The 15,909-nt window shown below is 41.7% G+C and overlaps 1 protein-coding gene across 7 annotated transcripts in view; it reads left to right on the top strand.

Moving 5' to 3' along the window:
• The window catches only part of LOC306933361 (multivesicular body subunit 12B-like), a 168,309-nt gene that overhangs the window by 115,442 nt on the left and 36,958 nt on the right, over nucleotides 1-15,909 (top strand). For all 7 annotated transcript variants that reach the window (XM_079515560.1, XM_079515561.1, XM_079515559.1 and 4 more), the window contains 4 exons: nucleotides 1,692-1,811; nucleotides 10,288-10,383; nucleotides 13,303-13,393; nucleotides 15,270-15,399. In XM_079515560.1, the coding sequence (XP_079371686.1) occupies nucleotides 1,701-1,811; nucleotides 10,288-10,383; nucleotides 13,303-13,393; nucleotides 15,270-15,399 (428 nt within the window). In that variant the 5' untranslated portion in view covers nucleotides 1,692-1,700. The remainder of the gene's footprint in view (nucleotides 1-1,691; nucleotides 1,812-10,287; nucleotides 10,384-13,302; nucleotides 13,394-15,269; nucleotides 15,400-15,909) is intronic.

Here is a 15,909-nt window from a genome sequence, read left to right as displayed (position 1 = left end):
ACGTTAACGTCTACACAAACGTTCATATGTCAAATATAAAGTGCTCACCCCCGGGCCACGGATGTTAGAACTTTGCTCTGGTGGGTATTAGCACCCGTGCATTCCGTGTTGTTCAATAAAAAAAGCATTTTAATCCGACCATGTTCCCAAACCGTTAGTGTATCAGAGTGCAATATACCTACCAACCGATAGTGGCAGAGTTGAAAGCATATGGCGAAACAAATTAGAAATGCCCGGCGATCGGATAAAAATGCTTTTTATTGAATTGTACTTAATGCACCGCTGCTAATATCGGCCCGAGCAAAATTCTAACATCTGTGGCCCTGGGGTGAGCACTTTATATTTGACATTGGAACGTATATGTAGACGTTAACATAGTAAATGTAGCAAGGTGCGCAAAACGGGGTGAATACGTTGCGTCATGTTTCAGTGTGGTTAAACAAACTCCAAAGTCCAAAAGCTTGTAACTTAAATATGAACGCGTTTAAAAGCAGAAATGTGTTTAGAAAAGCATACAGGAGGCTACAACACAAATCACAAACGCTTTTGTCAAAATGCAAAGGTGATTTTGGAGAGAGGTCGGCTAGCTGAGGGTCCTGGCTGCAGTGGAGGGGCTGCCAGCAATTGATGGGGATTGGGGAACAAATTAATGTTAGAAAGGAATCATTCATTCTATTAGCCAATTTGCTATCCTGTTTCATTTGAATAAGTACAGCTATCTAACATTTGTTAAAGAGACGGCTGTTTGTGGAGTAAATCCTCTAATTTGATCAGCTTAATTGTAATAGATTCTGTAAACATCAAGATTGAAAGCACTAACTTTGTCAGTTAGTACAAGAATGCTTTAAACATAATCTAATAAAACTGTAAAGGAACCTTTGCAAAGCCACTTACCCCTTAAAAGGCTTGCATAACCATTAGGGTAAAATTCCCCAAGACAGGAATAGATAGCAATTGATTGGGACTTCCCTGAAAATATGTGATCGCTCCTTCTAATTTGTGATTTGGTGAACTCATTGGGTGGTCTCCAAATGCTTTTTTGTCATGGTCTCACTTGTCATTCGATCCTGGATTAGGGGACCGCTTTTTCTTCTAGCTAATTAGCCAGCAAAAGTCAATAATGTGTTTCGAAGTCATTTTTGTTGAGAGAAAACCATCTCAGACTAACTGTGTTGTCCTGAAATGTTCAATCAGGAGGTATTTTTCAAAAATATGGGGATATTGTCATTCACATATTACAAAGAGACAAGTTGTAGATAGGCTAGAATTCCCTTCCCTTCCCTCATTATTATTGATTAGATTAGATTATTAGAGTAGAAATGATTGTACTGTAGTGTATATATACAATTCATCACAATACAGACAAACGCAGTGATAGATAGATAGATAGATAGATAGATAGATAGATAGATAGGTCTTTATTGTCATTGTAACATGTACAACAACATTAGAAGTGCCAACTGATCAGTGCATCAAATTACTAAAATATAGCATGTGGTATACAGTGTGCAGGCTATCTGTTGTGTTGTGTAAATCCAAACCTGACTACTATATGTTTTCAGGTTGAGATAGCCATTCAAATTGGATTATTAAAGCTGTGCAATATTTTTGCATGCTATTTATTTAATGTATCAAATTATCTTTTGATCATATTGCAGAGGGATGCTGAGGGACTTGTGCTTTGTTTACAGAGATCCGATATGTCTGAAGTACCAGATCAATGTAAAGCCCTGGAGCAGCTGCCCACAGATCCCATCAGTGCAGTTGGAGTGGCTGCATCGCAGAACAAGGTCCCTGATGATTACCACGTTGTGAGTCATGTTTTTGAACTTGGGACAATTTCTCAAATGTATTAGTTTGGACATGGATTTTGTTATGGTATTAGAAGCCTTCTCTTTGAAAGTGTGAAGTGTTCTGTTAATTCCCTTTTGAGGAAACCATCCTGTAAAACTTCACAACTAAACATACTTTTTTTTTTTTTTACCAGCATGCAATTATATGAAATGTAAGTGAATCAACAAGAAAATGACTTGTTCTAAGCATTCTTTATTTAATTAGTTGTTTTTGTTTTGTGTTGTTTGTGTACTATGCTTTTATCTTTGCTTTCTGTTGTAATTTAATGAAAAATAGTATGGCTGTAAAGCCTGTAAATGCCATTGTTATAACATTATAAAACGGATGTAACATGCAGCCTTGAGGTTGTGACACAATGTGACAGGCTTGAAGCAGCTTGCTGGCGTTTCTGTTAGAGCTGTTGCATATGACTTATTCATAGAGTTTACTTGGATGATTAGGGGGAATGCTTTGCCCAACATTGTCATGTGTTGCCAGTGCCACCAGTCCTCCAGACTCACCAGAGGCTATGGTTTAACAATGTTTGGCGGATATACCAGCCACGGCGGTAGAACTTTGTGCCCATGTTTGTTTTACACTCCAGAGAAGAGGGGTTGCCAGCAGGTTGGTACCCCTACAACTTCAGCATTAATTTGGTTGTTAGGATGGAAAGTAGGACAGCGGATCTACTGGCTTATGGGACCCATATGTATGTGAACGGGATGGAGAGCAGAAGATGTCTGGGATTTTAACAACGCAAAAAACAAGCTCAGGGGCAGAGCTCTCTTCCTTTCGCTCTTCCTCTCTGCTTTAATTTCAGTTTTTTCAGCCACTCCTTTCTTTCTTTTTTTCACCAGACTTCCTGCCTCAGCCAACACAGCCTGATTATTGTCAAGTCTGGTAGATAATTGTGAGTTGGCATTGAATTGGAGCTTCTGGCATGGAAATGAAGCCTACTGGCAGTGAACCAGTACGCACACGTAGTTATGACAGAGAGAAGGCCCATCAGACTTCCTGCTCTGCTGCTTTGGTGCTGCATTACATTTCAGTCGAGGTGTAAAAACAATACATGTTTCGTAGGGTTTAAATTTTGTCAAAAGCTGGTATTGTATTAGCACCAGATTTATTTAGGAATGGATGTCAGATGACTTGTAATGCTGCTCATCAATTTCCAAGTTGTAGGTACAATACAACGTAACAACTCAGAGACCCTGAATTCAGAAATCTGACCTCATCAGTACAACAAGATTAGGACAACAACTTGAAGCACTAGTGTACATGTCTACAGAGAAAGACATTTATTTTTTAATAGAATTTCTTCAACACCATGACAGCTAATGTTTACCAAGCTCCAGTACTTCATCATTTCAGGCTGACATTTCAAATAGCCAAGGCTATCAGCAAAGAAAATTTTAGAATTGAGGGATGGCTTGTTTTCTGGTGTGAAAAACCTGATCATTAGCATAAAGGAAAGTCTGGGGACAGAACGCGTGCATCTCGTTTGTGTCCGAGCATAGGCATGGCTGAGGCATGGTAACGCCCCGCATGCCTGTGATTGGTCTACTGACACTGCCCGTCTTGACTGTCCTCCGAGACGCGAGGTTACTCCGTGGTGAGATACAAGAGAATGACAGCTTGACACACGCGACAGAATGCAGCCTTGTAACTAACTTGTACGTTTTATTTTTGTAGAAGAGGCAAACTAATATTGTTCATGCCGTTTGCTTTGATTGAATAATTGATTGAACACGTATGTTGTACTACGATTTGATTTGGGTATGTTCTAAATAAAGTGTTAGTGTTGATTATCGTGTATTAATCTAATTATAGTAAACTAATACTATTACACTAAAAAGGATGAAGGGAAAATAGTCCTTTTTATAGTAGGCTACAATAATGTTTCAAGTTTACACATACAAACAAATTACACAATAATCAACACAAACACTTTATTTTAGAACACACCCAAATCAAATCATATTATGGCATGCATGTTCAATCAATAGGCCTATCTCACAGCCCGCTTTCCACGCCCACTTCCGGTAAATAGTGGTGTCTTTAACATGAGCATTTACACGTTTTTTTCTCTGGAGAATCTAAGTACATTTTCTAATGTAAAAATGTGACAGACCAATATTATTATGAAGCAAACAAGATGGTAAATCAGGTCGAACAGATAGAACAAACCTTACCTTGAGAAAACAAAAGTTGTAGACTTCTTAAATTACCTCTGTTAACATGGAGCGTCTATGGAGTGACGTCACGCTATCACCACTAACCCCGAAAGGGGGCGTATTTAGGGGGGCGGGGAAATTCTGTGAGATAGGCTTATTATTCAAACGGCATAAACAATATTAGTTTGCCTCTTCTACAAAAATGAAACGTACAAGTTAGCGTTCTCTTGCATCATACCATACTACTTGTATTATTTATTTCCCACCACGGAGTAACCTCGCATCAGACTATCCAGCATATCCACCTCGGAGGACAGTCAAGACGGGCAGTGTCGGTAGGCCAATCACAGGCAGGCGGGACGTTACCATGCCTACAAACGGAATTCACAGAACCAGTGGGTGAACGCTGACAAACCTTCCACACAGCATCAAAGTCATGTGGTTATTCAAAATGACAAACACAGCAAAACTCTGTCTTTTTAGGGACACAAGTTACACAACCTAACCTATACAAAGTAAAAACCCATATTTCCAGCCATCCGTCTTACACCGCTTATCTGTAGTCGGGTTGCGTGGGCAACAGCTCCACCAGAGATACAGACTTCCTTCTCCACAGCAACACTAGTAACTTCATTCCGAGGCATTCCCGGCAGATTTTGGAAATATAATTCCTTCATCTCATCCTTGGTCTGCCTGGGGGTCTCCTTCCAGTAGGGCATGCATCGAGGACCTTATTGATGTCATGTTATCCTTAAATGTATTTAATTTCTAACTTTGATACAGGTACTGTTTTTCTCCATTATTTTATATGTAAATGAGTCGAGGGCCTGTACCTGTATGTGTATGTCTTGTGTATTTGTACTGTATGTTATGTTGCACCTATGTGGTTTTGTACTGTGTACTTGCACTGTATGTAATGTTGTAGTTGTGTATAGGACCCCCTCAAAAACGAGATGCTGCATCTCAAGGGGCCATCCTCCGAATATAATTCAGACAATAAAATTCAGACAAATTGAGAGACTTTGCCAATAACCTCAATCCTTTGAATCCGCCACGGTGGATCTTGTTTGGCTGGACACTCCAATGAACACAATTGTCTGTGTTCGCGTTCATGTAGTAGTCGGACAGGGAGGGTGATCTCTGTCACACTAGCAACTCCTACAGGTTGGTTGGTAACCTATTCAGAAGGGTGAAGAACTAGGACTATTCACACCAGCAGCATCACAATGCTGGTACTTTAGGATTGAGCATTGCGTGTCAATGCAAAGTCTACGGAGACGTGCGTCTCAAAGCTTTTCTACAACGCCGGGATGCTCAACAGCAAAAGCATATATCAAAGTTGAGAAAACCTCAGTGTCGACCCTAGTGCACAGTGTGTGTATTGGAGCACGCTTTTCTGTGAGTAGGTGTTGGAGTAGGCATAATGGTAGCAAATTTTACTAACAGAATTTTAAATTAGCAGAAATTAATCAATATTGAGCAATGAGCAATTGAACATGGCATATTTGATGCCTGAAATGTATAGTTACATATACAGAGTGTACTCAAGTCACAGGTCAAGTGTCTGCACTTCTCCTGCTTGTCTCTGTCTGGTCTGTTGCTGAGTGCAGGTAGTCGCTTTGATCCGCTCAGCACCGGGCTCAACACTGGAGCCTTTCGCTGGCCGTAGACGTGTCACACAAGTGAATAATAGCAGTTGTAGAGACATGGACAGCTACACAACAACATATACGGTATAAACAATCCATGGCAGGGATGGCTGCGGGTGCTCTGAACAGCTCAAGCCAGCTGCTCTGCAAGGCAGGCTGATATAGGCGCAGAGGAGAAGTAGAGACCATCATTGCTCGTCTCTGGAAGCTTATTTTGTAAACAACGCATTCATTTTTAGGCAGTAAATATGTTATGTAGTTGCTCAATCTACAGCTGGTAGTGTAAATCTTTCTTTTCAGATCTCTACTTTCGTACAGTCCGTTTCTCCCGCTCCGTAGCGCAGACACACATTGACTCACGGTGACGGGCTGTCACTCAAAATCTTGGACAACCTTTGACACAACACATTTATTGCATTCACACTGTTGACTAGCACCGATACTGGTATCAATTCAGCGTTAGGTGAAAATCGGCTGGCAACTTGTTTATTCGACAAGAGACGTGTTCGTTGCACCCTCCCACCATCCCAACAGCACTCCATCTTTAACATTTTACAATGCATTCTATGTGTTGAGAGCTTACTCTCTCTGCACTGGAAAGTCATCACCAGCCCATGTAAAATAACTTATTACAGCTAGTATTTCTTATACAGTAGGCTGACTCGTAAAATACTGTCAAAGTTCCCCTTTAAGAAACCCTTTTACTTGCTTTATATAAATCAGCAGGTATTCCCAGGATGACAACATACTTACAGTAGCTCAGGTGCCTGTTAAACATCTCTTTCCAAGAGGGGGTGGGGGGGGTCAACAACTCTCCTTTTGTATGTTTAGAGCCTTTTCCCGTAGTGAACTTATATACTTTACAGTCTAGACTCTAGACTATAAAGGTCAAAATAATTCTCATGAATAAAAAGCCAGGGATCAGTAAACCCGCAGGATGAAAAAAATCCAAGTCCATATACTCCATACACTCAAGCACTATTGAAAAGGTCACCTTTTACGATATTGAAGAACATGATTTGACCGAAGGTCAGTGGTCTTTCATTCATGGGTTTTAAATGCAAAAAACAAAATCACACCCATGTGAAGTGAGTGGTGCAACTCCATGTGGGGGTCCCCAGGGGGTCCCTGGACGTTCCAGACCCACAGGAACGCACCCAGGGTGCCGGCCCGGTTCCAGCGAGCCGCACCGTGTCCGAACCAGTCGAGAAATGACAGTTACCATGTGGGGGTCCCCAGGGGGTCCCCGGAACATCCAGACCCCCAGGAACGAGCCCAGGGGGCCCGGTTCCGGCGAGCAGCCCCGCGTCCGAAACGGTTGAGAAATGACAGTTACCATGTGGGGGTCCCCAGGGGGTCCCTCTACTGTACTTTACTGTATTGTCACTGTACTGTACTGTCACACCCGAAATCACGTAATGGCTGCTAAAAACTCAGCATCCCATCATGCAGCTGTGCACAGTGTGAAGCTCAACAGTGCCACATGGCTGCTAAAAACTCGGCTTCCCATCATGCACCTGTGCACAGTGTGAAGCTCAACAACGCCACTTGTCACCTGTTTGTACCCTAAACATACATAGGGACATACATACAGACAGACATAGATAGGGACAGACATAGCTGGGCATTGGAGTGGCTGCACCCTATGGTTGCACCACTCAAAAAAGTATTGTTACTGTACCTGGAAATGATGTACCCGTACAAATATTGAGGGTGTGCCTCGAGATATTAGTGTTTTTGAATTCATACTCATTACAGTGAGTGCTTGAAGAAGATGCCATACTTGAGCAAGGAGCTGATTAACTCTTTTGCTCACCAGTATTGTGCACTTACATGTCTGAACTTTAGTAGGTTGTTTGGCACGAGAGAGGGAGCATAGGCCCAGATCAAACAGCGTCCCACAGGGATCAGGAGCTTTGCTCCAGCACCAGCCAGCCACCCCACATCAAACACTTAAGCACTCTCACACACCATGCACTCATGCGCTGCAATGGAGCGCTGTGCGTAATTCAAATTCACCTGAGCTTTTAACGCATTACCCCCTTGAACTCATTAACACATTAAGATTACTTGAAGAAAGATAGTACTACCTTGAGATCTGAGTTCTCTGTAATTGCCTAGGAAGTTCAATGAACTGATTTACAAACCATAGCTCCCGGATCTTCTTGCTTGTATTGGAGCCATCATCATTCAGCTTATTCATACCGTCCATCATTTGATGGAAAGACAATGGGCATGCTTGGAAGTGGTAGTGTTTAGTTGCAGGCTACCTCGCACAACAAGGATGCTTATTTTCATTCAAACATTCAAATAAGATGTGAAAATAGTTGTCATAGACTCTACCATTTTATGGTAGAGTCTACCATACCCAACAGTAAGGTAATTTAGGTAGGTGCTAAGCTTCTAAATGTAATGTCAATGTAGTTCAATAATCCTAGTATCCTCGCAAGAAAGATGAGATCCAAAGTATCATTGCTGTTTGTTCTTTGGAAGCAGTGGTTTGTTGTGACTCTAATAATGAATTTTATATTTCATATATTTTCTCCAGCTGGTCTCACTCCCCAGAGATCCATGATTTCATGCCTTTATCTTTTTTGTTTGTTTGTTTCAGTACTGCTTCACAGTGGTTTATATTAACTCACTGGTGTTGGTCTCCTGAGATCCTTCATAGGAATATTCAGCCCCCCCCCGGTAACAAAAAAGAAAAGAGACATGTCCCTTAGATCACCACAAGCCTACGATCTTTGTAACTGGCAGGTGGATCTGTCGGTCGGCTTTGTTTCAAAGATTGATTTCAAGTCACAGCTGTGATATCTCTCTTTGTCGGACGTGTGCTACTCTTCTTCTGCTGATGATGTGACGAGGCCTGGTGTCTGTCTGGCAACGGAGCCAGCTAGACGGCAGCACACTTAAAAGTAGCATGGAGGGAGGCGAGCCACGCACATTTCGATCTGCTCCTTGCCTCTGCCCTCTCCCTCTGTGGCTCAGCAGAACCAACTGCGTTTTGGCATTCTGGCTGCGTGGAGCCTCTCTGCCGGCGCCGTGGCAGGATGATGCCTGAGGTGCCTCCTAGGAGGACGGTGCCCTCGTTGCTCCTCAACTTGACTTTGGGGTTTCACAAAGCTCGCCTTTTGTTTACGCTGACAGGATGCGCTGGCTACTGACCTGGAAAAAGTGGTCAAGACGGGTTGTCTTGTAAGGAAGAGAGAGAGAGAGGCTGGTGATGTATAGGCTCCTTCTGGGACTCGCTGCACTCCCCTCCCTCTCTCACTCTTTCTCATCATAATGCTCTCTCTCTATCTCTCTCTCAATCTCTCTCTCTCTCTAACACACGCACACTCACTCGACTCTATTCCTCTCTCTCTCTCGCTCTCTAATACCCCCCCTCCATCCCATGTAGTCGGTGGTGGTTTTGCATGAATCTCTCCATGCCGTGCCCCCACCCCATCACCACCACCACCCAGTCACCGGGGTCATTCATCATTATTGTCAGGGGGGTAATGTGTGTGGGTGGGTGCAGAGATCTATGACTTCTTCGTTTGAATGAACCTCATTAGATTGACTCCTCTTTGTAAAGGATCCCTTTAGAAAACAAGGCTGGCAGTTATTTAGGTGATTCTCACATGATAGTCAATGGAACATGACGTTTTAAGCCGAGCATATTTGCTGGAACCATGGAGGAGGCTCTCTGCTGTGTAGGTTGTGTTTTGCTTTATCATTCTAACCCTGATACTGACATTTACATAGAGATGCTCTATAAAACCTTGAGCTTGACTCATGGTAGCCTCACATTGTTAACTGCATGAACCCAAGTGCCTAGAATCAAAAATAGCCAACCTATAAACCCACAGCACACTGTATTGCGTTGTTGTGAGCTTGTGAATTGGCTATTTTTGACGACGAAATTTCGTGTGTGTGTGTGTGTGTGTGTGTGTGTGTGTGATTGAAGTGAAGTTCAAATTCTGTCTGAATTTTTTGTGTTTACAACAAATTAATGAACAATGAATTGCCTTAATGGAAAACTGCTCTTTTGTTAAGGATGACGTAGATTTATTCCAAACCCACATATTGTATAAACTATAAAGAATTGGCCTAATAGTCATTGATTATTAGGTGAATTGTCTCATTGGATAATGTGTGCTCTGAAATTTCCTTGGCTTACTGTGAAATTCAACAGAAAGATAAACCTCTACATAACAGTATATGTTAAAAAGCTAAAGAATCTATATATACATATTTTGCACGCACGCACGCACGCACACTGTATATATAGGCTTACATATTCTGCACTTCAACAAAATAAAAATATGTGCATTCCCATAGAAACACAATGAAGTTTTGGTTTTCCTTATTAGAGCAGATCTTTGTCAGGGCGTCTTTAATCAGCCCGGGTCCCTGGAGATGGTATTTTTAGCCACCTTTTTGGAGGCTAAGACTCCTTTACCCACACAGAGCACTAATGAGATGGAGCGCTAGTGCAGGCAAGCGTTAATTAAGGCTGGTATGCAAGGGAAGAGGCAAAAGCAACACGCTCATGGCATACATACATTAACTTTATCCCACCTCGTGCATGTTTTTTTCTCTCTCTCTCTCTCTCCTTGTTTTTTCCCTCCTCTCCTTTTTTCACGTAGGTTGCACAAACAACAGATGGCTCTGATGCCGACCTGTGGAAGGACGGCTTATTCAAATCCAAGGTCACCCGCTACCTCTGTTTCACAAGAAAGCATGTAAGTGGAAATGTAAACTAACTTTTCCCGTTCCCCATGTATCTTCCACTAGGCACTCCATCCATAACCCTTTTTTTCCCCCTCCGACTCGCATGGTTGGCTCGGTTCACTGTCTTCACAATTTTCTACACACTACAACCCTGAGTGTTAAAGCTACATTCCTTAAGTTTTTATGTCCTCTCCCGAAGGAGAAAATTGATCGCAACGGTAACATCTGCGATTTGAACCCAGGTCTCTCTTGTGGGAAACCAATCATCTACCGCTAATGCAAGAGGGCAAGCACACTTGGCCAGGTCAGATATTGGGCTTATGAGCTCCAGGCAGTACTAACTGCTAACCAGTAGGTGTCCTGCAGTACCTGACACCAGGGTCTACATTTCTCAATGGAAGAGTAGGGATAGCTAGTTATAACATACTTTACACTACAGATTGGTTCAAATAAGTTTTTCTGGAATGCAGCTTTAATTTTACTCTGCAAATCTTAAAGTGGTCCAGTGTACCATAATCTTCAGTATATTTAGTCTTTTGAACTAAGTGTCAGTGTCACTATTAATTTTGTATTACGGTATATATTTGCATGCATATTGTTGATGAATAGCTCAGTGGGATCCCAGGACTATGTTTTTCATGTTTTCGGTTCTCCGGAGAGTATTATTTATGGTTATTCATGAAATGACAAAGGAGTCTACCTTAACTATTCCAATTTATTCAATTAGCCATGTCCCCATGAGAATGTGGGTACTAACTAGGGATTCTTCAAAGGTGATATAGCCTATGCATTCCAGAATGCATACAGTCTGAATATGAAAATCCTCTTTCACAAAGAATGAAACATCAAAAGGCCTTTTCAATATGGTTGAGAATAGAGCATCTGTATTTTGAAAAGCTGTGACGAGTCCTCTGTGAATTGAAAGCTCTGTGTACAGTATGTAATGTTCCCCAGTGTGCAGTATTGCTATTTGCAGTTTAGAAATGCCCAGTAGATCTTCTCTTGCAAACGTACATATACAGTAGTCTTTCCTTAAACGCTGGATAGACCCATGGATTTTTTATTTATTTTTACCCATTTACCTTCAATTACAGGTCCAATATTACAGTATCCTACTGTGTTGTTGGTCTGTACCTACACACAGTAGGTGGTGTACAATTTTTTTTACTGTATGTAACAAGCACTGTCTATCTCATGCTAATGTACAGTACTAAATCATCATGATTGCCCAACCAACCTCTTTAACCTTTGCTCATACAGACAACTATTTACTAAGTCTTATTACCTTAACATATGCTATTTTAGTTGTAATGATATACTATAAAGAATACTGTTTTGAAGTATTTTCATCTGATCCCCCCCCCCCCCCCCCAAGAGTTCAGTTAGGTCCTTTCATGATGATGAACATGCAGTTTTGTGCTGGCTGCCTCTTGACTGAGCTCAATCTGGTTCTCAGTTTAGTATAAAGCACACAAATAGCCTTCCCCTAGTTCCTGTATATTATCTTAAAATGTGTGCCTGCATTGTTTTAAAGACTTTGACACAAATTAAACATGGCAGAGCCATCAACAAAGGCTATTTTGTCTGCCAGTCAATGTGGCCCCCACTGTAATTGTCAATGACAAAAACAGATTCTGCTAAATTAGCCCCTGAATTATGTGGGGGGAAGTAAATAGTTTGTGATTTATCATACTCTAGGTTGGAGGTAGATGGCCTTTTTGTCAGGTCCTGATGGGAAAAAATCTCCTCAGCAGAAAGAAAGGAGGAAAAAAGAAAACATAAAAAAAAGAGTTCCATGCATAGTAATAACATTCATCCACATTCCCCCCTAAAGTCAGAATAAAAACTATGAATAAAAAATGTGTCTAATGGTAATGACTGCTGGGCAACAGCAGCAGTGGAATCCGGCTTTTCGGACGCATCAAGTCACGGCTCGTTCGCCCCAGTCTCCACCACCACTGTGTATTATTGCAATTTATTATCGCAAAAAATGAAAACGTAATGGCTGGAGGTTGGGAGACTGAGAAGAGTCATGCTTGAAAATGTCAACTACACACTAGGCTGATTGTTTTTAACCAGTCCTGTTCTGATGATCAAGCTGCCTGGCCTGTCTCACATCACCCCACTGTTCCTCTCCAAGGGTTGAGAATGATTACAAGTTCACACATGGATTCTCTTTTTTTTAAAAAAGCTATTAGGTTGTAATTACTTCCGCTATTGTGTCAACCCTTCTCTTTTCCAGACTTCCTGAGATTTTAGTAAATCATCGAGTCAATTATCTTTACATTCTCTTTCCGAAACCCACCCAAAAATGGGTACCGAATTTATTTTGTCTTACTCTTTGTCCATTACAAGTTGAATTATCATCATTGTCGGGTGGTATGACCTGTATAACCAAAAGCGTTACTTGTCAGGAAATGGCGCAAAGAACCTGCGTTCCAGTGGATCCATTGCATTCATTATATAGACGCAACAAGATCATATGAAGAAAGCTTATGAAGAAAACGTAAAAAGACAAAAATATGGAGATACAGTTGGAGGCCATCGATATTGTCCTTTTCTTTTTGCTGAGGTTTGCGTGATCTGCGCAAAAGGACAGTTAACCCATTTTGGGCGGGAACCCCTTTTGGTGTTTTAAACATTATGTTGTAATTTAGCTATTGAAAAATAGCAGATCTACAAGCTCATAGCGCGCCACCGAGTGGCGCGCTACGAGCTTGTAGGTCTGCTATTTTTGAAAAATCGTGAAAATATTTATTTCAAACTGGAGGATTTAGAAGGATTTTTTTAAATTTTGAGGTCAGGCCTAAATGGGTCAAATGATAAGGGACAATATCGGTGGCACCCAACTGTACAAGGTTTCTGCCCGACAGCAGCGATATACTGTATGTTGTGCTCAACTTTTGAGTTGCCTCTTTTCGTCCATGCAGGACAGTAGCGTGGTTGTGGAATTGAAGCTGATTGACGTGAAAGACACGTTGCCAGAGGGCTTCACACCTATACAAGAAACGGTGGACACGAGTAAGTAAACAGTCGGTACAAGACAACAAGCTTACTGTACTGTACGCACCTGCCCCTCTCCTTGTTGCTTTGACTCTCAAACCTATGTATGCCAGCCTGGTCCTCTGGGGCAGCTTTGCTTGAGATAGTGAATGTTTTATGGGTGCAGGTTAGCTTAATTTATGGTAGTCTGTGGGAATAAAATAAACATTTTGCCCTGGAGGTACACGAGAAGAGAATCATGAGTCATTGTTTATCTCAGCTGGAGCTGTGCTTTTCTTTATGAGCGGCTTATTTATTTATGTATTTATTTGGGGAGAGGACGAGTGGATGGGGGTTATCTAATATTAATGAAATGCATTCCCCAATGCTTTAGTGCTTTTTGAGTGCTATGTATTTCCCTCCCCTCACTATCCATGCCTTGGAAATGTAATAATATTTTGGTGTGGGGAGTGAGGACAGCTTGTTTATTATTTTTATTATCATTGCATTTACACTGCACTTTCCAGTGCTGCTAGGGGAGAGAATGAGCGAGGCACAGACGCAATATTGGAAAGCATGGCTGTTTTTTTTTCCTCTTCTTTTTTTTCTTTCTTTACCAGAATGAAGGAAAGAGATTATGTTTTGTTTGGCTATGGTGTAATTTAATGTTTTATTACGTTATGTGAATCCATGTTTAATGTATACATCTGACATTATGGATGAGATGCTACGTGGAATATCCCGTTTAAATCCCTGTTGTGCACTACAGCTGATGGAGGTTTGCTTGCTTCTATCATTTTTACCTACTAAAATGATGAAAATTATAATAATACATGCTGGGTATTCTGTGCTGTCCAGCTGTCCCAGTGGAAACAATATTCCCTTATCTAGGAGATTATAGTGAAGACTAAATGGCAAAAAAAGGAACTTGAGGAAGTGTTCATCATGGCATTTGTGAATGTTTGAATTAGAGCAGTGGTTCTCAAAGTGGGGTCCGGGGACCCTCAGAGGGGCGTGAAGAGGTTCCAGGTGGTCTTCAGCTAAATGATTGGTAACTTTAAAGCCCAAACCACACCAATGATTCGAGAGTCGAGACGCAACGAAACCGTTTTAGCGTTCGTTGCAGCAGTCTGATATGTCCCGTTGCACATGTCGTTGCATTGCGTCGCAAGTGATTCAATTCACCTTTAGCTAAGCTCCGCCCTCTCCCACTTAGACACTCCCACTTAGACACTTTCCAGCCGGGCTCATTCATTCCAATCATGGATTTTCACATTAAATACTGGTTCCAGACCTTCAAAATCTCTTCCAAATCCATGGACAAAGAATCATTTTATTTCAAAGAATCATTTTATTTCTCTGTTCACCTGTGTGTGTGTGTGTGTGTGTGTGTGTGTGTGTGTGTGTGTGTGTGTGTGTGTGTGTGTGTGTGTGTGTGTGTGTGTGTGTGTGTGTGTGTGTGTGTGTGTGTGTGTGTGTGTGTGTGTGTGTGTGTGTGTGTGTGTGTGTGTGTGTGCGCGCGATTGTGTGTGTGTGTGTGTGTGCGCGCTTTAAACCCAGCAGTTTATGTTACGTCACAAAAAACATTGCTGTGGAAGCTGATATTCGTTGCAGCTCGCCGCACCTCAGTGCTTGTGTGTGATATGCCCAGTTAAAGCACCAGTTCTGTTGCAGGTAGTTGCAAGTACTTGTATGTTGCAAGGAGTTGCATGGTGAATCAGGCTTCAGAGTGTACAAATGGAACCACTTTAACCTGTACGAATCCATTTGATTCCATTTGAACATGTCAAGAGTTATGGGGGACCTTGGCCTAATGCATAGTAAACTGGGGGGTCCTTGAAATGAAAAGTTTTGAGAATCACTGAATTAGATGACATTATAGAGCTTTAAACTTTATTTACTGACTTTACTTCAGAGGAACCTGCCATGAGGAAGAGGAGGCTGTGTGCGAAGCTCACTCCTCGGGCTGCTGCTACCACTGCTGTTTGTGACATCCTGATCACTGGGAAGTCCAAACATCCCCCTGTTAACTACACTTCTGTAGGGTGAGTTCAAATCCACAGCTAATGCATTTAGCAGTTTGGGAAATTATCAAGCAATCTTTTCTGAAGGCACCTCTGCTGATATTTACTCCTAGTTCCATTAGAAACCATCCATTAGAAACCTTTCCATACTGTCAGTATAACTAGATGGATATGTGTGTTTTCGTGTTCAGGTGATGATGATTATTGAATTGTTCATATCAATGACAAACCAAGCCCCTTTGTTCTCACACTGAGCATTGTGAGTGGACTCAGAGCCATCTAATAGAAGAGTTACTTACGATGTTGAGGGGGCAGAAACCGAGCGCTCGAGCGCTTTTCATGCAGCCTGAACTGAGACAAGCTGGAGTTGGAAATACATTGTTTTCAACGAGGGTGGCGCAAATAAGAGCTATTTTAAGCATGTGTGCAACATGACAACTGTTTTGATGTATTGTACAGTAACAACTAAAGTCTCTTTAATGTTTATGTTGTACTATTACTACAAAACAATCTAAAATAAAGGGATTTAAG

This window comes from Electrona antarctica (genome assembly GCF_951216825.1).
Source record: "Electrona antarctica genome assembly, chromosome: 12".
Taxonomy (NCBI): Eukaryota; Metazoa; Chordata; class Actinopteri; order Myctophiformes; family Myctophidae; genus Electrona; species Electrona antarctica.
The sequence above is the reverse complement of the archived record's forward strand: the minus strand, read 5'-3'. Positions and strand labels throughout refer to the sequence as shown.